This window comes from Lepidochelys olivacea, assembly GCF_965140295.1.
Source record: "Lepidochelys olivacea isolate rLepOli2 genome assembly, chromosome: 3".
In the NCBI taxonomy this organism is placed as follows: domain Eukaryota; kingdom Metazoa; phylum Chordata; order Testudines; family Cheloniidae; genus Lepidochelys; species Lepidochelys olivacea.
The window spans coordinates 120927926-120951957 of NC_140413.1; the positions used below are offsets into that span (position 1 = coordinate 120927926).

At 43.8% G+C, this 24032-nt stretch overlaps 1 protein-coding gene across 3 annotated transcripts in view; it reads left to right on the forward strand.

Annotated features, from left to right (window-relative positions):
• TMEM181 (transmembrane protein 181) overlaps window positions 1–24032 on the forward strand; it is a 59374-nt gene that overhangs the window by 17656 nt on the left and 17686 nt on the right. For all 3 annotated transcript variants that reach the window (XM_084624126.1, XM_084624127.1, XM_084624128.1), the window contains exons 2-7: window positions 1237–1340; window positions 7381–7433; window positions 10248–10338; window positions 10945–11066; window positions 17073–17192; window positions 23141–23221. In XM_084624126.1, coding sequence (XP_084480252.1) covers window positions 1237–1340; window positions 7381–7433; window positions 10248–10338; window positions 10945–11066; window positions 17073–17192; window positions 23141–23221 — 571 coding nt within the window. The remainder of the gene's footprint in view (window positions 1–1236; window positions 1341–7380; window positions 7434–10247; window positions 10339–10944; window positions 11067–17072; window positions 17193–23140; window positions 23222–24032) is intronic.

Consider the following 24032-nt stretch of genomic DNA (forward strand, 5'->3'; position numbering starts at 1 on the left):
TCCTATGTACTTCTATTTGCGCATTGGAGAACTTCCTATGGATAGTTAGTTTCACTCTTTTCCCTGTATAGTCAGTCAGTTTCTCCTGTTTTATAGACCTTTTGCACAGCAACAGGAGAGACAGACATGCTTAACGGGCCTTGGACTGCCAGTGCAATGGACTGCCAGTGCAAGGTGCTACCACAAGAATCCCATACAGCCAGTTTGTGCAAACTTGCCGTGTGAACAGTGACTCATTTGCATCCCTCCTTACACCTACATCTTTGTTCTAAATCTGACTAATGCTTGGCTTTCCCCTTGAGTGAACTAAAATGAGCATATAAGTTTCAGCTGTTTAAAATGTCACACCTCAGAAAGATGCCTTTAATTAAATCCAGTATCTGGCAATTACTTCTACATTTTGATCCAATATGCTAAGAAGATACCATTTGAATCAAAATTGCATGTAAGTGATCATGTCAAGGAAACATAGATCACAGATTTGGGCTTAATAAATTTTAAGAATATTAAGGCACTTTAATCATGAGGAATACAGTATAAAAATGCATTAAGGCAGAGGCTCTCAAACTGTGTTCTGTGGACTACCATTGGTCCACAAAGCACTTGCTGGAAAAGATGTCTTAACTCTTGCAATTCCAATTGGAATGCAGATACTGTATTTAATTACATGAAGTTCCAGGACCATATTTATACAAAATGGGTGGAAAGCTGGCTATATATATGTATCTCAGTTAAGCAACACAGGGCATCAGCATCAGCTTTCGCTCTTATGGTTAGAAATATGGCACCCTCACAATACCCTGTGTGCGTCTGTATATCAGATAGTTGAGCTCAAATATAGAACTTTTTTCTATCTGGGAGGAGTTAAGGAGGAGACTCTTTCCCACGCTTAGATCCTAGGATAGCAGAAAATGCTTTGGCATGAAAGGAATGGTAACTGCTGCAGTTTAAAGTACTAGAACAAGAAGAACTTCACGTTCTTTAGTGTGCAGTATTTTCAACCTCTAACCACTTAGAAAAAAAATCATGAGAGTTGGAGACACTGAATGTGCGTGGCTGGAAGGAAACTGTTATGCTTGCTCTGTAAAAGTGCATCATTGATGGAGTCTTCTTGGTATTCCACATTGCCACAGAAATTGTTTTAATTTTTTTTATTTTTGTGGGCTGGCCGATGCAGTCTCTTTTACAAGTTCCATTACTGAGTGCTAATTCTGGGCTTTCTTTTGCTTCCTGCAGGTTAGCACCAATGCGATTGTATACACTGTCCAAACGACACTTTGTCCTGGTCTTTGTTGTATTCTTCATTTGTTTTGGTTTGACAGTGTTCATAGGAATTGCAGGTAAGATTATTACTGTCTTTTTTTAAAAGCTTTGGCTGTTTCCATACCTTAACTTGTGTAAATAACATGTTCTCCACAGATTTGCTCCAGTGTTAATGAGGCTAGTGCCTTGAGATCTCCGGAGGTGTACTTAGCTGCAAGTCTGCATCTGGTGTTTACAGGTTTTTTCTTACATATGTATTGAATAATTTCCTTGCTTAGTTATACGGTTTCTATACCAAAGTAGATGCTAAGTAAACAAATGGTACATTTAAGATTAGCTAAATGGAAGATTGATGTATCTAAGGGTATCGTCAGGTCCCCCTTCCCTCCCTCCCTCCCTCCATGAAAGCAAGGGCAGACAATAGTTTTGCGCCTTTTTTCTTGAGTTACCTGTGCAGATGCCATACTACAGCAAGCATGGAGCCCGCTTAGCTAACCGTCACCATATGTCTCCTGGGTGCTGGCAGATGCCGTACTGCATTGCTACACAGCAACAGTTTACAGCAGACAGTGCAGTATGATTGGTAGCCATTGTCGACGTAGTCCAGGGTGCTCTTTTAACTGACCTCGATGAGGTCAGGGGCACCTGGGCAAACATGGGAGTGATTCAGCCAAGTCATTTCCCTTTTAAGTTTTGTTTCATGGCGATTCAGTCCTACCGGCAGTGCACTGTCTTTTAATCTGCAGCCAGCAGAAGATGATGGCCAGCAGTCATACTGCACTGTCTTCTGCTGATCACCCAGGAGATGACGATAGCTAGCGGTCATACTACACAATCTGCTGCCAGCAAGATGTATAAAGATAGATGAAGTGGATCAAAACAGGAAATAGACCAGATTTGTTTTGTATTCATTTTCTACTCCCTCCCTCCGTGAAATCAACGGCCTGCTAAACCCAATTTTGAGTTCTATCCTTGAGGTTTTGAGTTCTATCCTTGAGGGGGCCATTCTGTTTCTCGCAAAGCCACCCCCTTTGTTGATTTTAATTCCCTGTAAGCCAACCCTGTAAGCCATGTCGTCAGTCACCCCTCCCTCCGTCAGAGCAATGGCAGACAATCGTTCTGCGCCTTTTTTCTGTGCAGACGCCATACCACGGCAAGCATGGAGCCTGCTCAGATCACTTTGGCAATTAGGAGCACATTAAACACCACACGCATTATCTAGCAGTATATGCAGCACCAGAACCTGGCAAAGCGAAACTTGGTGAGTAGGTGACGTCAGCCCGGTGATGAGAGTGATGAGGACATGGACACAGACTTCTCTCAAAGCACGGGCCCTGGCAATGTGGGCATCATGGTGCTAATGGGGCAGGTTCATGCGGTGGAACTGCCAATTCTGGGCTTGGGAAACAAGCACAGGCTGGTGGGACCACATAGTGTTGCAGGTCTGGGACGATTCCCAGTGGCTGCAAAACTTTTGCATGCGTAAGGGCACTTTTGTGGAACTTTGTGACTTGCTTTCCCCTGCCCTGAGGCACAAGAATACCAAGATGAGAGCAGCCCTCACGGTTGAGAAGCGAGTGGCAATAGCCCTGTGGAAGCTTGCAATGCCAGACAGCTACCAGTGAGTCGGGAATCAATTTGGTGTGGGCAAATCTACTGTAGGAGCTGCTGTGATGCAAGTAGCCAACGCAATCACTGAGCTGCTGCTATCAAGGGTAGTGACCATGGGAAATGTGCAGGTCATAGTGGATGGCTTTGCTGCAATGGGATTCCCTAACTGTGGTGGGGCCATAGACGGAACCCATATCCCTATCTTGGCACCGGAGCACCAAGCCGGCGAGTACATAAACCGCAAGGGGTACTTTTCAATAGTGCTGCAAGCACTGGTGGATCACAAGGGACGTTTCATCAACATCAGCGTGGGATGGCCGGGAAAGGTACATGACGTTCGCATCTTCAGGAACTCTGGTCTGTTTCAAAAGCTGCAGGAAGGGACTTTATTCCCAGACCAGAAAATAACTGTTGGGGATGTTGAAATGCCTATAGTTATCCTTGGGGACCCAGCCTACCCCTTAATGCCATGGCTCATGAAGCCATACACAGGCAGCCTGGACAGTAGTCAGGAGCTGTTCAACTACAGGCTGAGCAAGTGCAGAATGGTGGTAGAATGTGCATTTGGACGTTTAAAAGTGCGCTGGTGCAGTTTACTGACTCGCTTAGACCTCAGCGAAACCAATATTCCCACTGTTATTACTGCTTGCTGTGCGCTCCATAATATCTGTGAGAGTAAGGGGGAGATGTTTATGGCGGGGTGGGAGGTTGAGGCAAATTGCCTGGCCGCTGGTTACGCACAGCCAGACACCAGGGTGGTTAGAAGAGCACAGGAGGGTGCGGTGCGCATCAGAGAAGCTTTGAAAACCAGTTTCGTGACTGGCCAGCCTATGGTGTGAAAGTTCTGTTTGTTTCTCCTTGATGAAACCCCCCACCCCTTGGTTCACTCTACTTCCCTGTAAGCTAACCACCCTCCCCTCCTCCCTTCGATCACCGCTTGCAGAGCCAATAAAGTCATTGTTGCTTCACATTCATGCATTCTTTATTCATTCATCACACAAATAGGGGGATAACTACCAAGGTGGTAGCCCAGGAGTGGTGGTGGAGGAGAGAAGCACCAGGAGGGGTAGTGGAGGAGGGAAGGACAAGGCCACATAGCACTTTAAAAGTTTAAAACTTTAAAACTTATTGAATGCCAGCTTGGGCAATCCTCTGGGGTGGAGTGGCTGGGTGACCGGAGGCCCCCACACCATGTTCTTGGGCGTCTGGGGGAGGAGGGCGGTTGGTTACACAGGGGCTGTAGTGGCAGTCTGTGCTCCAGCTGCCTTTTCTGCAGCTCAACCATACACTGGAGCACATTAGTTTGATCCTCCAGCAGCCTTGGCATTGAATCCTGCCTCCTCTCATCACGCTGCCGCCACCTTTCAGCTTCAGCCCTCTCTTCAGCCCACCACCTCTCCTCCCGGTCATTTTGTGCTTTCCTGCACTCTGACATTGTCTGCCTCCATGCATTCGTCTGTGCTCTGCCAGTGTGGGAAGATAGCATGAGCTCAGAGAACATTTCATCGTGAGTGCTTTTTTTTCGCCTTCTAATCTTCGCTAGCCTCTGGGAAGGAGAAGATCCTGTGATCCTCTAAACACATACAGCTGGTGGAGGAAAAAAAAAAGGGACAGTGGTATTTAAAAAGACCCATTTTATAGAACAATGGGTACGCTCTTTGACGGTAAACCTTGCTGTTGACATTACATACATAGCACGTGCTTTTGTTCCAAGGTTGCATTTTGCCTACCCCCACCTCATGGCTAGCCCCTCATCCCTCCCCCCTCCCAATGGCTCACAGCGGGGAACATTTCTGTTCAGCCACAGGCAAACAGCCCAACAGGAATGGGCACCTCTGAATGTCCCCTTAAGAAAAGCACCCTATTTCAACAAGGTGACCATGAATGATATCACTCTCCTGAGGATAACACAGAGAGATAAAGAATGGATGTTGTTTGAACGCCAGCAAACATACACTGCAATGCTTTGTTCTACAATGATTCCTGAGTACATGCTACAGGCTTGGAGTGGTCAAGTGTCCTACCATGGTGGACAGAAAGGCTTTGGGAGTACATCCAGGAGAGCTGCGAATGCCAGGGCAAATTAATCATTAAACTTGCTTGCTTTTAAACCATGTATAGTATTTTAAAAGGTACACTAACCAGAGGTCCCTTCTCCGCTTGGCGGGTCCAGGAGGCAGCCTTGGTTGGGTTCGGGGGGTATTGGCTCCAGGTCCAGGGTGAGAAACAGTTCCTGGCTGTCGGGAAAACCGGTTTCTCCGCTTGCTTGCTCTGAGCTATCTACAACCTTATCATCTTCCTTGTCCCCAAAACCTGCTTCCGTGTTGCCTCCATCTCCATTGAAGGAGTCAAACAACATGGCTGGGGTAGTGGTGGCTGAACCCCCTAAAATGGCATGCAGCTCATCATAGAAGCGGCGTGTTTTGGGCTCTGACTCGGAGCGGCCGTTTGCCTCTCTGCTGTTCTGGTAGGCTTGCCTCAGCTCCTTAAGTTTCACGCAGCACTTCTTCGGGTCCTTGTTATGCCCTCTGTCCTTCATGCCCTAGGAGATTTTAACAAATGTTTTGGCATTTCGAAAACTGGAACGGAGTTCTGATAGCACGGATTCCTCTCCCCATACAGCGATCAGATCCTGTACCTCCCGTTCAGTCCATGCTGGAGCTCTTTTGCGATTCTGGGACTCCATCATGGTCACCTCTGCTGATGAGCTCTGCACTCACCTGCAGCTTGCCCCGCTGGCCAAACAGGAAATTGAAATTCAAAAGTTCGCAGGCCTTTTCCTGTCTACCTGACCAGTGCATCTGAATTGAGAGCGCTGTCCAGAGCGGTCACAATGGAGCACTCTGGGATAGCTCCCGGAGGCCAATACCATCTAATTATGTCCACGGTACCCCAAATTCGACCCAGCAAGGCCGATTTCAGCGCTAATCCTCTTGTCGGGGGTGGAGTAAGGAAATCGATTTTAAGAGCCTTTTAAGTCGAAAAAAAGGGCTTTGTTGTGTGGACGGGTGCAGGGTTAAATCGATTTAACGCTGCTAAATTCGACCTCAGCTCCTAGTGTAGACCAAGGCTAAGAAGCATTGGTCTGCTGATTACAGGTGGCTAATCCCAGCAAACATTTGGGATCGAAAAACAGCATATTAAGAGGAAGTATGGTGATTAAAGCACAGGACTGGGTGTTAGAAATCTGGGTACCATTCATAGCTGTGGTGTTACTCAAAGTGGCTCTGTGAAAAATGGTATTGTGTGGTGGTCCACCTCCTGTCTCAATGACTACGTCTCAAATGTGCTCAGTTTACAAACAAAAGGAGAGGCTTACTATTTGTGTGTGTGTAACTGTCAGCACTGCAACTGTGAATTCAGCTTGAGATCTGAGAATCAAACTGCGTTCTTTAACTTGTGCAGCTTCAGTAGTACAAACAATTTACCACTCATTTATACTAATGCACCCCTGTTGTCTCAGATTTTGCCCTTAGTTACAGCTGTCAAACCTTATTGCCTTTAGTGAGGATTGCACAAGTGTAGCTAAGGAAAATAGCTGACTCCTCAGGGTTCCAGCGACAGGTGACAGCCTCGCACACAGGGTGGGGGGACTGCCTCAGGTGAGTGGCTGGGGGTTTCCTATTTTCTCTTTGGGAAATATGGTTACCCTGCAGCTTCCAGCTCCCGCGGGCCCAGAGGTGGAACCCCTCAGCTCCCAGCCACAACGGTGGTGGGGAGAAACAATGGAGCCTCAGCAGCAAAAGCTACAGACAGGTCACGGCTTCCAAGAATATTTGTTTATTGCCCATGACCTGTCCGTGACTTTTACTAAAAATAACCATGACAAAATCTTAGCCTTAATTATATGTAACCTAGACACAAACATAGGTAATTCCTTTCAACCGACCAAGATGGTCAAAATCCAGCACTCATTCCACAAAATATCATTACTGTAACCCCAGGGTGTGCAAATGGTGCACTGGGTGCTCTAATGCTGTAGGGCAACTTAAATAGATCTCTCTTCCCTAATAATGCCTCCTCGCTTCTATCTCTAGACACAAGTATTAACCACAGCACCAGTCTTTATTGGATAGTTACAAATGTATTAATCACAAATATAGCAGAATCAATTTATTAGTTGGGGTGGGCTGTGAATTTTTAATAGGCTTGTAAAAGAAATAATTTTAGTTGGAAGGAAATATCTAGTGTTTTATTTGAGTGCATCTGTAGCATGTGGCAGAGTAGGGATCTGGGACTTGGCACTCCTGACTTCTAGTCCCTGTTCTGCTACCTAATTGTTGAGTGGCCTTGTATGGCTATCAAGGGACTTGCCCCTCAGTTTACACATCTATAACATGGTGTAATATTTGCCTGCTTCACTGGAGTATTGCGTAACTGATATTTGCAAACTGCTTTGAATCCTGAGATTAAAGATAATTATTCAAGTTTGAAGTATCATACTATGATGTCAGTATTTATGGATTTACTTCAGTACTGTCTTCTCTCCTTTTGACTGTCATTTAGGTCCTAGTGTAATTGAATCCACTGCAGTAACAGCTAAATTGAATAACTTAAAGGTAAGAACTACATTATATTGTTACATGGCAGGTGACTTTATTTGTTAAAAAGCATTTTATTAGTTTACACACATGCTTAAGAAGTCAGATTTTAAATGAAAAATTATATTTTGGTATATCTGTGTGTTGTGCTTTCCAACTTGCACGGGAATTCAGAATTTACTGGCTAAATTTTCTCAGATTAGTGCTTTATGCTGCCTCATGAGTAATACTCGATGATCTCCGTGACTTCTGTAGTGGCTGGTGTGCTTGACCCGGGGGCCGTCTGAGCAGCTTGAGTGGCCCCTGGGCCAGGCACACTGGCTGCTGCTGGAGCAGTCTCTGCTCTCCCCCCACAACCCCCCCCCAGCAGCAGGACTTTGTGTGTGGGGGCGCTCAGGCCTGGGGATTGGGGTGCAGGGCAATGCTTACCTGGAGTGGGGGGGGTTCCCCTCCCTCAGCTCCTAGCTTCATGTGCTGCCTCTGCTGGCTAGCACTGCCCCTGCAGCTCCCTTTGGCCGCGGTTCCCGGCCAATGGGAGCTGCAGAACTGGAGCTTGGGATGGAGTGGAGGCAGCAAGTGGAGCTCAGGAGCTGGGTAGGGAACCTTCCCCGCCAACCCCCCTCCCCCCACACCTATGGTATCTCCCCCCCCCCCCAGCAATCACTGTGCCCCCCCACCCCCCAAGCATCAGCTATGAAACCCGCCATCCCACCCACTGCGCCCCCTGGCCCAGCACCCGTCACGCCAACCCCGGGCCGCGTGTCCCCCTGAGCTGCTCCTTCTCCCCCCCCCCCCTAAGTTTTAGTCAGGGATATATAGTAAAAGTCATGGACAGGTCATGGGCTGTGAATTTTTGTTTACGGCCTGTGATCTGTCCGTGACTTTTACTAAAATACCCGTGACTAAAACGTAGCCTTACTCATGAGTAGCCAGAATCAGTTTCTAGTCTCAGTTAGTTCTTCTCCAGGCTGGTAATTTAGGGAGACCTGTAATAGGGCAGAGGCCAACCAAAGTGTGGGATTCCCTTGAGAACCCATGCATTGCTCTTTAGCCAAGAAAGACAACCACAGTGTGCATCCGTAAGGGAGTGGGGTGGAGGGGAAATTGAAAGCAGAGAATTTAAAATGTCCTCAACGAGGACTAACACCCCCACATCCATTTTCCATTCTGTCAACGGGAAGGAATGTTTTTTCTTGGCAATTGTTCACTGGTAAGTGAAAGATATGAAGTAAACACCAGAGATCTGGTTTCCTAAAAGCAGCCTTCACATCCTCCCTTTCAAGGCTCTGCACTTTTCCTGCATCTTAGCTGTTGTTTTTTTTCTATACCCACTCCAGTTTTATCTTGGGCAGTAATCTGATGGGGTATTTGGGACAGTACTTAAATTGCTTTGAAATAATAAAGTTGTGTGTTCAATTTGTTGAGCCCTAAATGTTTTACCTGTGCTCTCTATATTTAACTTGCCACCTATGTATATTTGTTTTAGAGAACAGAAACCATTCTTACACAGGTTTCAGAGTAGCAGCCGTGTTAGTCTGTATTTGCAAAAAGAAAAGGAGGACTTGTGGCACCTTAGAGACTAACCAATTTATTAGAGCATAAGCTTTCGTGAGCTACAGCTCACTTCATTGGATGCATTCAGTGGAAAATACAGTGGGGAGATTTATATACATAGAGAACATGAAACAATGGGTGTTACCATACACACTGTAACCAGAGTGATCACTTAAGGTGAGCTATTAAGCAGGACAGTGTGGGACGGGGACCTTTTGTAGTGATAATCAAGGTGGGCCATTTCCAGCAGTTGACAAGAACATCTGAGGAATGGTGTGTGTGGGGGGGAATAAACATGGGGAAATCGTTTTACGTTGTGTAATGACCCATCCACTCCCAGTCTTTATTCAAGCCTAAGTTAATGGTATCCAGTTTGCAAATTAATTCCAATTCAGCAGTCTCTCGCTAGAGTCTGTTTTTGAAGTTTTTTTGTTGAAGAATTGCAACTTTTAGGTCTGTAATCGAGTGACCAAAGAGATTGAAGTGTTCTCTGACTGGTTTTTGAATGTTATAATTCTTAACATCTGATTTGTGTCCATTGATTCTTTTACGTAGAGACTGTCCAGTTTGACCAATGTACATGGCAGAGGGGCATTGCTGGCACATGATGGCATATATCACATTGGTAGATGTGCAGGTGAACGAGCCTCTGATAGTGTGGCTGATGTGATTAGGCCCTATGATGGTGTCCCCTGAATAAATATGTGGACACAGTTGGCAACGGGCTTTGTTGCAAGGATAGGTTCCTGAGTTAGTGGTTCTGTTGTGTGGTTGCTGGTGAGTATTTGCTTCAGGTCTGTAAGCAAGGACTGGCCTGTCTCCCAAGATCTGTGAGAGTGATGGGTCGTCCTTCAGGATAGTTTGTAGATCCTTGATGATGCGTTGGAGAGGTTTTAGTTGGGGGCTGAAGGTGATGGCATTCTGTTATTTTCTTTGTTGGGCCTGTCCTGTAGTAGGTGACTTCTGGGTACTCTTCTGGCTCTGTATTTCTTTGTTTAACTGTTTGCTGCTGCTTTTATTTTCTTTAAATACTTTTGTCTCTTCTTAATTCAAAAGCTACACAAACTCTGTGTGCTGATAAAATGAAATGTATTCGAGGGTGGTGTTCACACCACCAGCACTGTACCAAGAACTGATCATTTAATGGATTAAAAGAAAAACATGCTTTTCTGTCAGAAGTGTAGAATGGTAACAGAAGTATTTATTCGTTGCATGTCCAAATGGCTAGTGCAGTAGGATGAACGTGAATTATCTCAAATCCTTCTTGTTTTCTTCCAGATGAGGCCATTTAAATTAAATTCAAAACCGTTGTCTACTTACAATCAGCAGCTGTGGCTGACATGTGTGATTCAGCTGGATCAGCCTAACGGTAAGCACCTTGTCCAATTTATTATTTCAGAAAACTGATGTTATCCTGGAATTTTATTACAGTAGGTATAACAAGTCAATTACGGTTACAGTAGTTGACCTGTATTTCACTTAGCTGTCATGTATATTCTCATGTAGTTTTACCTGGATCCAAAATGCATGGAAAAAACCCACCCATCACAATAAATATGCAGAACTTGACTTATTAGCTAAGAAAGTAAGGGAATGGCTGCAGGGACATTTCAAAGTTGTTTGTTTTTTATACTTTTTGCTAAAGCAGTAATGTGTCTGTCTGTCTCTCTCTCTCTCTCTAGCTTCCTCTTTTGGGATTAGACTAGTTGATGTTACAAGATATTGACCCTAGATTAACACTCAGATTCTCAAATCACATTATCAGGTATTGCTAACTGCACTGAATACCACACTGACTTTAATGGGAATTCTTGCCCAAGTCAGAAATGCAGGATTTTTCCTCTCTACTGTAACAAAGCATAACTGGATCAGTTTCAGTGAGCTGGGAGTATTGGTACATGTAGTAACTCTATTTGAGATTTCATTTCTGCATTTGTTTTGGACAACAGCCTAATATTTTTCTCTTTAATTACAGAGTCCAGCTTCAAAACAAATGTTACTATGACAGTTAAAATACGTGGTGTAGAAGAAAATGGAAGCTCATCATTTATTAATAACCAAGTTTATAATCGGACGAGAATACTGAACTGTGCACAAGTAAGTATTTTTTTTGAAACAACACTGATTGTAAAGTTTATTCTTCTGAAACTACTCGTGCGTGGTAGATGTGGGGAGAGTATCTGATAAGGAGGCCACAGGGGAAAAGCTGCAGTAAGAGTTTGTCTACATTATGCTTGAAGTTGTGCTAGTAATACTGTGTTTCTTGGATTTTGCTAGCAAGGTTGTAAAATGGCTTCGTCCAGCTGTGTGGCATGACTTCTTTTGAGATCCATAGTAACCAAACCAGAGTATAGACTACTTTTCAGGTTGTCAATCGCATGAATGGAACTGAATTACAGGAAAAAAAAAATCCCCTCCACACTGGGAAAATGGTAAAACTCAGCTAGTTACAATTAGCTTAAACGCAGTTGCTGCTAGCACTGTTTTAGTATTAATGTGAACAGATCCTAAATGGAAGAATCAGAATGCTGTAATATAGTCACTGCCTTGAGTCTGAGACAAAACATTATTTAAGTGTATTCATTTAAGGTTTTTAAGTTCTAGCATCCCTTTTCTCCAGCATCTAAGATTTGAGTTAGTTTGATGGCTCTAAGTTAAACTATAGCACCTCATGAGTGAGACTTTCTTTAGAAGAAAGATCTTAATTACATAGTGAGGACCATATATCATTATTAGGGCCCTACCAAATTCACCATCCATTTTGGTCAATTTCATGGTCATAGGATTTTAAAAATCGTAAATTTCATGATTTCAGCTATTTAAACCTGAAATTTCATGGTGTTGTAATTGTAGGGGTCCTGACCCAAAAAGGAGTTGGCTGGGGGGGAGGTCTCAAGGTTATTGTAGAGTGGGTTGTGGTACTGCTACCCTTACTTCTGCGCTGCTGCTGGTGGTGGTGCTGCCTTCAGAGCTGGACAGCAGGAGAGCGGCGGCTGCTGGCTGGGAGCCCAGCTCTGAAGGCCATTGCCAGCAGCAGCACAGAAGTAAGGAAGGCTTGGTATGGTATTGCCAACCTTACTTCTGTGCCGCTGCCTGCAGAGCTGGGTCCTCAGTCAGCAGACGCCACTCTCCAGCCGCCCAGCTCTAAAGGCAGCAGCGCAGAAGTAAGGGTGGCAGTACCATACCAAGCCTTCCTTACTTCTGCCCTGGTGCTGTTGGGGCGCTGCCTTCAGAGCTGGGTTCCCGGCCATCAGCTGCTGCTCTCCGGCCACCGGATCTGAAGGCAGCGCAGAAGTAATGGTGGCAATATCGCGCCTCCCTCCTAAAATAACCTTGTGACACCCCACCCCACCCCCTGCAACTCCATTAAACAAAGAAAACCTAACGCATTTTCTAGCTAGATTACTTACTAACTTTACAGAAGTTGGAGAACTTGCATCCTTGATCTGTTTCCGGCAAAGGTATCACAGAGACAGACAAAACCATTTGTCCCCCCTCCCTCCAGATTTGAAAGTACCTTGTCCCCTCATTGGTCACTTTGGGTCAGGTGCCAGCGAGGTTACCTTAGCTTCTTAACTCTTTACAGGTGAAAGGGTTTTGCCTCTGGCCGGAGGGATTTTATAGCACTATATACAGAAAGGTGGTTAACCTTCCCTTTATATTTATGACAGTCTTAGTGAAATATTTCAAATATTTGTAACTTGAGTATGTTAAGAGATGTTCTGTCTCTGCTTAGTCACTTTGTCTCACTTACACATGGGCATTCTGAACGGTTTGAATGTCTTAAGTCAGTCTAGATGCTGCTTCTAGTTTTCTGGCTTGTGTTCCCCTCTAAAAGATGTAAAAAAGAAAATAATAAAAAGATTAGGTAAAATGTTCAAAAGTGCCTAAATGACTTAGGAACCCAAATCCTATTTACATTCATTGGGTCTTAGGCTCCTAGTCATTTAAGTGCTTGTGAAAGTGTCATGCATTATCACAACAGTATTGTGCATCTTCTGTTTCTCTTGATTCTGTTGACTCACTTTGACAGCAACAGAGACTGGAGGACAGTCTGGCATCTTTCCATAGATTCTGTGGCTAGAAGGGACAACTGTGATCATCTAGTCTGACCTGCAGAACACAGGCACTAGAACTTCCCTGAAATAATTCCTGCTTAAACTAGAGCAGATCTTTTAGAAGAACATCCCATCTTGATTTAAAAATTGCCAGTGATAGAGAATCTTCCACAACCCTTGGTAAAAATTGTTCCAAAGATTTATTACCCTCACTCTTTCAAGAGTAGTCTCTTCCAAAAACCAGTAGAGTGTCTATACTATATACATGTTGAAAGTTAGATTAACTTTGGATCTTACCTGAGTAACATTGAACTCTGGATGACTAGTCAGAACCAGTGGAAAAGATAAATGTCATTCACCTGACCAGTGTCTGGAAGTTAGTTTCTTTCTACCTAGACTTCCATTTCTAGTTGTGAAAGGAATTGAAGTACCAGAGTGTATCTCTTCCCCTGCATTCTTCCAGTTCCCAGCACTGTTCTGGGAGATAGCCACTGAAATGTCACAGCTGTTGGAGTTAGAAACTTGAGCAGGGTGCAAAGGTGTATTTGTACTGCAGTCTTGTTGGTTGAAATGGAGACTGCTTAAAAATGGGCAGACTTAAGAACATAAGCCATGTCCTTTTCTTACTAGGTATAGATAGGGCCCTACCAAATTCACGGTCATGAAAAACGGATCACGGACTGTGAAATCTGGTATCCCACCATGAAATCTGGTCTTTTGTGTGCACTTAACCTATTTTTTAGGTGACAAATCTGTGGAGCTGTCATTGAGGTGTGCTTAGAGGAAGTTTTGGAAGAAATTGGTAAACTAAACAGTAATAAGTCACCAGGACCAGATGGTATTCACCCAAGAGTTCTGAAGGAACTCAAATGTGAAATTGCAGAATTACTAACTGTAGTCTGTAACCTATCATTTAAATCAGCATCTGTACCAAATGACTGGAGGATAACTAATGTGACACCAATTTTTAAAAAGGGCTCCAGAAGTGATCCCAGCAATTACAGGCCAGTAAACCTGACTTCAGTACCAGGCAAACTGGTTGAAATCATAGTAAAGAACAAAATTGTCAGACACATAGATGAACATAATTTGTTGGGGAAGAGTCAACATGGTTTTTGTAAAGGGAAATCATGCCTCACCAATCTACTAGAATTCTTTGAGGGGGTCGACAAGCATGTGGATAAGGGGGATCCAGTGGATACAGTGTACTTAGATTTTCAGAAAGCCTTTGACAAGGTCACTCATCAAAGGCTCTTCAGCAAAGTAAGCTGTCATGAGATAAGAGGGAAGGTCCTGCTTGGATTGATAACTCGTTAAAAGATAGGAAACAAAGGGGAGGAATAAATGGTCAGTTTTCAGAATGGAGACAGGTAAATAGTGGTGTCCCCCAGGGGTCTGTACTGCGGGCCCAGTTCTATTCAATATATTCATAAATGATCTGGAAAAAGGGGTAAACAGTGAGGTGGCAAAATTTTCAGATGATACAAAATTGCTCAAGATAGTTAAATCCCAGGCAGACTGCAAAGAGCTACAAAAGAATCTCTCAAAACTGGGTGACTGGGCAACAAAATGGCAGATGAAATTCAATGTTGAAAATGCAAAGTAATGCACCTTCGAAAGCAATCCCAACTATACCTATAAAATGATGGGGTCTAAATTAGCTGTTACCACTCAAAGAGATCTTGGAGTCATTGTGGATAGTTCTCTGAAAATATCCACTAGGTGTGCAGCGGCAGTCAAAAAAGCGAACAGAATGTTGGGAATCATTAAGAAAGGGATAAATAGTAAGACACAAAGTATTATATTGCCTCTATATAAATCCATGGTATGCCCACATCTTGAATACTGCATACAGATGTGGTCGCCCTATCTCAAAAAAGATATCTTGGAATTGGAAAAGGTTCAGAAAAGGGCAACAAAAATTATTATAGGTATGGAACGGCTGCCATATGAGGAGAGATTAATAAGACTGTGACTTTTCAGCTTGGAAAAGAAATGACTAAAGGAGGATACGATAGCGGTGTATAAAATCATGATTGGTGTGGAGAAAGTGAACAAGGAAGTGTTATTTGCTCCTTCTCATAACACAAGAACCAGAGATCACCAAATGAAATTAATAGGCAGCAGGTTAAAAACAAACAAAAGGAAGTATTTTTTCACACAACACACAGTCAGCCTGTGGAACTCCTTGCCAGAGGATGTCGTGAAGGCCAAGACTATAACAGGGTTCGAAAAAGAACTAAATAAGTTCATGGAGGATAGGTCCATCAATGGCTATTAGCCAGGATGGACAGGGATGTTGTCACTAGCCTGTGTTTGCCAGAAGCTGGGAATGGGCGACGGGATGAATCACTTGATTACCTGTTCTGTTCATTCCCTCTGGGGCCACCTGGCATTAGCCACTGTCAGAAGGCAGGATACTGGGCTAGATGGACCTTTGGTCTGACCCAGTATGGCCGTTCTTATACTATACAGATTTCATGGGGGAGACCAGCATTTCTCAAACTGGGGGTCCTGACCCAGAAAGGAGTTGCAGGGGGCTTACCAGGTTATTTTAGAGAGGTTGCAGTATTGCCACCCTTACTTCTATGCTGCCTTCAGAGCTAGGCACCTGGCCAACAGCCACCCATCTCTGGCTGCCCAGCTCTGAAGGAAGCACCGTGCCAGGAGCAGTGTAGAAGTAAGGGTGACAATACCATGTCATGCCATCCTTACTACTGTGCTGCTGCTGGCGGTAGCTCTGTCTTCAGAGCTGGGCTTTTGGCCAGCAGCCGCCAGTCTCCAGCTGCCCAGTTCTGAAGGCAGCGCCACCGCCAGCAGCAGCGGAGAGGTAAGGGTAGCAGTACCGCAACCCCCCCCCCACACACACACACACAATAACCTTGCGATAACCTTGCGACTCCCGCACAACTCCTTTTTGGGTCAGGACTCCTACAATTACAACACTCTGAAAATTCAGATTCAAATAGGCAAAATAATGAAATTTATGGTTTTTAAATTCCTCTGACCATGAAATTGACCAAAATGAACCGTGAATTTGGTAGGGCCCTAGGTATAGATGATAAATTGGGCAATTACTTGAAAATTACCACAGCATGGCGAACTAATCTGCTGGATAATCTGGGGAAACAGTGGATTGAGCAAAGACAGCCTAGAGCACTTCTGCTGCTGCTGAGTTGTTGGAGCATTTAATTGCTCATATGTTTACAGTTTTTGGTTTCATAGGTACAAAGGCATATAAATATCCTTCACTGAGTGCTTACCTTCTTTGGAAAGGTTAGAATTTTTCTGATGTTCTCCTTAGCTCTCTGACACTGAAAGAAAGAATAGCACACAGACAAATCTAAAACTGTCACTTGTTTGAGGACCCCTCTACCCCCCCAAAAAACACTGTTGGTGGTTCTGTACATTTTTAGTTGGCTCTGGAGGATGTGATTTCCTTGTACTGTATATTAATGTGGGTTAAGAAGGGACCCACATTAACATTTTTTAAAATGTCTGTATAAAGCTCTCCAATCCTTTGCTTTGGTGTCCTCGGCAGAACCTCATACCACCTCAGAGCCAGACAGTCTTTCAGTGCTTTTAATCTGTAACTATCTCAAAGTGAAAGAAAACACAACAGAAGACATCAAAGATCAGAAATTTATAAGACATTTTAAAAAAACAGCCACTTCTTAAAGAAAGCTTTCAAGTTTTATTAATACATCAAAGAAAAAAAAGACCCCTTTTTGTCTTTTGCAGGTCATCTTTTAAAAAAAAATCAGTGGTATCAGGAGACCTTACACTTGGATCCGTTTCTACTGAGAAATAAAGCTGTATTTTGGCTGATGGGCAGTTGACACCCACTGAGCTTTTACTTTGTCTGAGTGCCTTAAATAAGTTTCTTTGGAATCTCTCTCAGATCTCCTTATTTGTTTTTCCATTATAACTTTACTATGTTAGTCGTTTTTTTGTAATTGAATCCTATTGAGGTGTAAGCCCTTAAATATAAATTACAGCATAAAGCTCTTATGAGGTATTCTGACTCTACTGTGTGTTTTCATAGAAATGTGCCGAAATCATTGTGGTTCACCTTGGCTACCTGACTTACACTCAGTACGAAGTCATTGTTGGTTTTGAGGATCTGAATAAGCTGATGTACCCCATCAAGAATGTGAATTTCACAGTAAGTGAACAGTATCATGCTAGCAAAAAAAAAAAAATCTTCAGTTTTAATTATTGTTGCAGAAGGCGACTTTAACCATAGTAAAATGTACGTCATTTCTCTTTTGAAGGTGAAACACTTGCACAGAAAAAGTGTGGAGGCTAAGGCCCTATCCTCACTGAGATTGTAAACATACTTTATTTGCCATTGTCGAGGTTCTAGCACTATTTCTCTGATTACTCTGGAGAAGGACTCTTCTGTCAGAACTGTTATGAACTTGTGCTTACCTAGAGCAGTAGTCTGTAGTGCTGTTCTCCAGAAAAGAAATCTTTATCAGCACTCAGAAAGCCATACTAAGACCCAGCTAGCAACAGCTGTTCAAACATGATTACAGCTAGTACAGTTCGGATTAGTGTGGATAAGGAAAGCCTGTTCAGAAAGCCATTCTATATTTTCTTACAAAGCACACCATTGAAAAGAACTTGAATGCATATGTGAAACCCTTGTCTTGTTCTTACAGCTCTGAACTCAAGCACTGCTAAGAAATAACTGTAAAATGGAAAAGCCTCCTGGCTATGATCATACAAATAGGCAATCCAAAAATAGCATTTCTGTCATTCCCATGTTCAACTGAGTGCAGTGTTAGAATCTGAGCGCACAAGAAATGTCTCATTTAGATAGGTTAATATGTGAATTCAAATCTTACATCCCCAAATATATACTGGCCTTTTACAACTGTTATGGTAGGTGTATTGAGGTTAGCAGGATTTCTCCAGACTTTCCAAAAGCATATGGGGTTAGAAAATTATCATTATAGGAAACTCTCTTGATTGGGTTGTTTTTTTTGTTTTTGTTTGGGTGTTTTTGCACACACAGTGTTGGGCAGAAAGGGAAAAATGTACTCAAGACAAGCAGAGACATTCATAGAATCATAGAATATCAGGGTTGGAAGGGACCCCAGAAGGTCATCTAGTCCAACCCCCTGCTCGAAGCAGAACCAATTCCCAGTTAAATCATCCCAGCCAGGGCTTTATCAAGCCTGACCTTAAAAACCTCGAAGGAAGGAGATTCTACCACCTCCCTAGGTAACGCATTCCAGTGTTTCACCACCCTCCTAGTGAAAAAGTTTTTCCTAATATCCAATCTAAACCTCCCCCACTGCAACTTGAGACCATTACTCCTTGTCCTGTCCTCTTCTACCATTGAGAACAGTCTAGAGCCATCCTCTTTGGAACCCCCTTTCAGGTAGTTGAAAGCAGCTATCAAATCCCCCCTCATTCTTCTCTTCTGCAGGCTAAACAATCCCAGCTCCCTCAGCCTCTCCTCATAAGTCATGTGTTCCAGACCCCTAATCATTTTTGTTGCCCTTCGCTGGACTCTCTCCAATTTATCCACATCCTTCTTGTAGTGTGGGGCCCAAAACTGGACACAGTACTCCAGATGAGGCCTCACCAATGTCGAATAGAGGGGAACGATCATGTCCCTCGATCTGCTCGCTATGCCCCTACTTATACATCCCAAAATGCCATTGGCCTTCTTGGCAACAAGGGCACACTGCTGACTCATATCCAGCTTCTCATCCACTGTCACCCCTAGGTCCTTTTCCACAGAACTGCTGCCTAGCCATTCGGTCCCTAGTCTGTAGCTGTGCATTGGGTTCTTCCGTCCTAAGTGCAGGACCCTGCACTTATCCTTATTGAACCTCATCAGATTTCTTTTGGCCCAATCCTCCAATTTGTCTAGGTCCTTCTGTATCCTATCCCTCCCCTCCAGCATATCTACCACTCCTCCCAGTTTAGTATCATCCGCAAATTTGCTGAGAGTGCAATCCACACCATCCTCCAGATCATTTATGAAGATATTGAACAAAACCGGCCCCAGGACCGACCCTTGGGGCACTCCACTTGATACCGGCTGCCAACTAGACATGGAGCCATTGATCACTACCCGTTGAGCCCGACAATCTAGCCAGCTTTCTACCCACCTTATAGTGCATTCATCCAGCCCATACTTCCTTAACTTGCTGACAAGAATACTGTGGGAGACCGTGTCAAAAGCTTTGCTAAAGTCAAAAAACAATACATCCACTGCTTTCCCTTCATCCACAGAACCAGTAATCTCATCATAAAAGGCGATTAGATTAGTCAGGCATGACCTTCCCTTGGTGAATCCATGCTGGCTGTTCCTGATCACTTTCCTCTCATGCAAGTGCTTCAGGATTGATTGTTTGAGGACCTGCTCCATGATTTTTCCAGGGACTGAGGTGAGGCTGACTGGCCTGTAGTTCCCAGGATCCTCCTTCTTCCCTTTTTTTAAAGATTGGCACTACATTAGCCTTTTTCCAGTCATCCGGGACTTCCCCGGTTCGCCATGAGTTTTCAAAGATAATGGCCAATGGCTCTGCAATCACAGCCGCCAATTCCTTCAGCACTCTCGGATGCAACTCGTCCGGCCCCATGGACTTGTGCACGTCCAGCTTTTCTAAATAGTCCCTAACCACCTCTATCTCCACAGAGGGCTGGCCATCTCTTCCCCATTTTGTGATGCCCAGCGCAGCAGTCTGGGAGCTGCCTTGTTAGTGAAAACAGAGGCAAAAAAAGCATTGAGTACATTAGCTTTTTCCACATCCTCTGTCACTAGGTTGCCTCCCTCATTCAGTAAGGGGCCCACACTTTCCTTGGCTTTCTTCTTGTTGCCAACATACCTGAAGAAACCCTTCTTGTTACTCTTAACATCTCTGGCTAGCTGCAGCTCCAGGTGCGATTTGGCCCTCCTGATATCATTCCTACATGCCCGAGCAATATTTTTATACTCTTCCCTGGTCATATGTCCAACCTTCCACTTCTTGTAAGCTTCTTTTTTATGTTTAAGTTCCGCTAGGATTTCACCATTAAGCCAAGCTGGTCGCCTGCCATATTTACTATTCTTTCGACTCATTGGGATGGTTTGTCCCTGTAACCTCAACAGGGATTCCTTGAAATACAGCCAGCTCTCCTGGACTCCTTTCCCCTTCAAATTAGTCCCCCAGGGGATCCTGGCCATCCGTTCCCTGAGGGAGTCGAAGTCTGCTTTCCTGAAGTCCAGGGTCCGTATCCTGCTGCTTACCTTTCTTCCCTGCGTCAGGATCCTGAACTCAACCAACTCATGGTCACTGCCTCCCAGATTCCCATCCACTTTTGCTTCCCCCACTAATTCTACCCGGTTTGTGAGCAGCAGGTCAAGAAAAGCGCCCCCCCCCCCCCCAGTTGGCTCCTCTAGCACTTGCACCAGGAAATTGTCCCCTACGCTTTCCAAAAACTTCCTGGATTGTCTATGCACCGCTGTATTGCTCTCCCAGCAGATATCAGGAAAATTAAAGTCACCCATGAGAATCAGGGCATGCGATCTAGTAGCTTCCGTGAGCTGCCAGAAGAAAGCCTCATCTACCTCATCCCCCTGGTCCGGTGGTCTATAGCAGACTCCCACCACTACATCACTCTTGTTGTACACACTTCTAAACTTAATCCAGAGACACTCAGGTTTTTCTGCAGTTTCGTACCGGAGCTCTGAGCAGTCATACTGCTCCCTTACATACAGTGCTACTCCCCCACCTTTTCTGCCCTGCCTGTCCTTCCTGAACAGTTTATAACCATCCATGACAGTACTCCAGTCATGTGAGTTATCCCACCAAGTCTCTGTTATTCCGATCACGTCATAGTTCCTTGACATCACCAGGACCTCCAGTTCTCCCTGCTTGTTTCCAAGGCTTTGTGCATTTGTATATAAGCACTTGAGATAACCTGTTGATCGCCCCTCATTCCCAGTATGAGGCAGGAGCCCTCCCCTCACAGACATTCCTGCCTGTGCTTCCTCCCGGTATCCCGCTTTCCCACTTACCTCAGGGCTTTGGTCTCCTTCCCCCGGTGAACCTAGTTTAAAGCCCTCCTCACTAGATTAGCCAGCCTGCTGGCAAAGATGCTCTTCCCTCTCTTTGTAAGATGGAGCCCATCTCTGCCCAGCACTCCTTCTTCATGGAACACCATCCCATGGTCAAAGAATCCAAAGCCTTCTCTCCGACACCACCTGCGTAGCCATTCGTTGACTTCCACGATTCGACCGTCCCTACCTAGGCCTTTTCCTTCCACGGGGAGGATGGATGAGAACACCACTTGCGCCTCCAACTCCTTTATCCTTCTTCCTAGAGCCACATAGTCCGCAGTGATCCGCTCAAGGTCATTCTTGGCAGATTTTCATTTCATTGTATTGTTTATATTACATTTAGTGCCTAGTATCATTCTTCCCTGAAGAAATATGCTGAGTGTAAACCATAGCGTATAAAGGTGACTTGCAAAACAAAATGTTTACAGGACTTCACCAGTTTGTGCTGAGTGACTCCAAAGCCAATATACAAAAAGCAACTTAGAGGTTGACCCTGCCTGTGCTGCTGTGGTCTGGGTGTATGTTCTAGCAGTGGTCGCTGCGCTGTGGTATTCCAGCGTATAGCATTGTGTGTGTGTGTGTGTGTGTCACAGCTGCTAGCATGCAGGGACCTAAAATGAAAAGGGAAAGCGTTAGTTTTTAGTTCTTTATACACTGAATGCACCTCTTTGCTGGGTAAGTGGAGAGTATTCAGCACATTAGTGAAGCGATAGAGTTTATCATCTTGCTTTGCACATGACCTTTAAGGCAGCCTTGCAAAACTCTGCTTTCCCAGGGCAAATAAATTCACATTTTATTTGTCTTCCCTATGCTCTTGTATTGTTTATATTACATTTAGTGCCTAGTATCCCCAGCTGAGATTGCACAGTGTGTAACATAGTGGGGCTCTGTACATGTAGTGCAAAATAAATGATACCTGATCTAAAGAGCTTGCAGTCTAAATAGACAAGACTGACAAAGAGGGAAACCAGTGACAGAGAGGTGAAGTGACTTGCCCAAAGTCACGCAAGGGGCCAGAGAGTGTTGGCGAGTAGATTTTTGTGCCTGGGCTTGTACATTTTTATAACCATTTTCCAAGTCTCCTTTAAAGTCTAATATGTGGACCACAGAATAACTTAAACCCTTATCCTTTGTAAAAGTTTATATAAGCTACATTTTATCCATAATGACAGGTTTCAGAATAGCAGCCGTGTTAGTCTGTATCCGCAAAAAGAAATGGAGTACTTGTGGCACCTTAGAGACTGACAGATTTATTTGAGCATAAGCTTTCGTGAGCTACAGCATCCGATGAAGTGAACTGTAGCGCATAAGCTTTCATGAGCTACAGTTCGCTTCATCGGATGCTGTAGCTCACGAAAGCTTATGCTCAAATAAATCTGTCAGTCTCTAAGGTGCCACAAGTACTCCTTTTCATTTTATCCATAAAATGTGTTATGGGGGAGGAAATTAAGTTAGTTGCACATTTTTAGAACTTGCTTTCCTTTTTCCTGAGGCAAAAACCAGATGGAGAAATAAATGAGCTAATTAGCGATCATTAATCTCTTAATTTAGCAAGTTTAGTCAGCTACGAACATGCATGGTCTTCAAAAAATAAAGAAGCTTGCAGTGGACTGAGTCAATCGATGAATTTACTGTAAAGTCTTAAACAAAGGGAAGTTAACCTATGTTGGTTTCATCCTCTTTTTTGCCTTAGTTTTGTGGTTTGGCATGTATGATGGCACTTTGAGAATGTACCGTGCTTCTTCTTTATCCTGTAACTTCGTATTAAGCATGAGGAACAGTAGGCTGCTTTAGCTCTGTTTTAATTTATTGAAATTTTCATAACAATATCGAGGTTGGAGGAGGTGGCAAGACATGAATTAGCCTTAATCTTTCTAAGGTGGTGCAGTGGAATTTGAAATGGCTTGGCCATTAAACCTGAGAAAGCCAGTGTGTTCATCTGTAGAGACTTTTATGCAATATTGTGTCTGCAAGTACTAGTAATTTTTTATGTCATGCAAATTCTATCAGCTTCCTCTTAACATACCAATTTATCTTTTATTATCTTGTAGTGGAAAACCTATAACCCATCTTTTTCACAAGTGGAAATCTGGTTCCGATTTGTCTTTGTAGTTCTTACTTTCATGGTCACTGTGAGTACAGTCTCTTACTTACCTTTTTTGGAGGGCTGGGGATAGGTGTGCAGGTGGCCAATTCAACTGCTACACAGTCCTGTGTTTGGTATCATAGCTCTCAACATTGGCAAAGCTTCCTACTGTGCATGTGCAAAACCATTTTTAAAAGTACTTATAATTCAGTTTGTGCTTTAAAGTTTGTGCAAACAATGGAAGGGTTTAGTTCAACCTAAATTTTCAAGTTCAGCCGTGTTTGAGTGTTTTTTGGATTGGGTGGGGGAAGCATTGCAAATAGGGAAAATCATATACTTTGTACAACTCAAAATGGTTGAAAGAATTTTGCTCATACTTTCAAGAAAAAATTCACTTTGAGGCTGAGACCAAGTAATGAAATATTTCTGAAAAACTGGAGTGAAAAATTTCTGACTTAATGAATGAAAACACTGGGTTAGAATAAAAGTCCTAATGTAATTTTGAATGTAGTGGGTGCTGCTACACACTTTCTAGAATAATGTATATGAGTGTGTGTGTGTATATATATATATATATAAAATACACATGCATGTGCGCGTGTACACACAACTTTTAACAATGAATGTGGTATATGACCTGACCTGTCAGTGAATTTTGTTGGCTAGTTTAGGCAGATATCGGTATGTTGTTATAGTGTGTGTGTATATATAGTAATATCAAACAGTAAGTTGGCAGCATCACACAAATTATGCTGATTTGTGCAGTAGCAGCTGGTTTCCATTTCCGGTTGTCCCAGAGGTTAAGTGACTTGCTCAAGGTCACACAACATATCAGAATGAGAAATAGAACCTTGGAG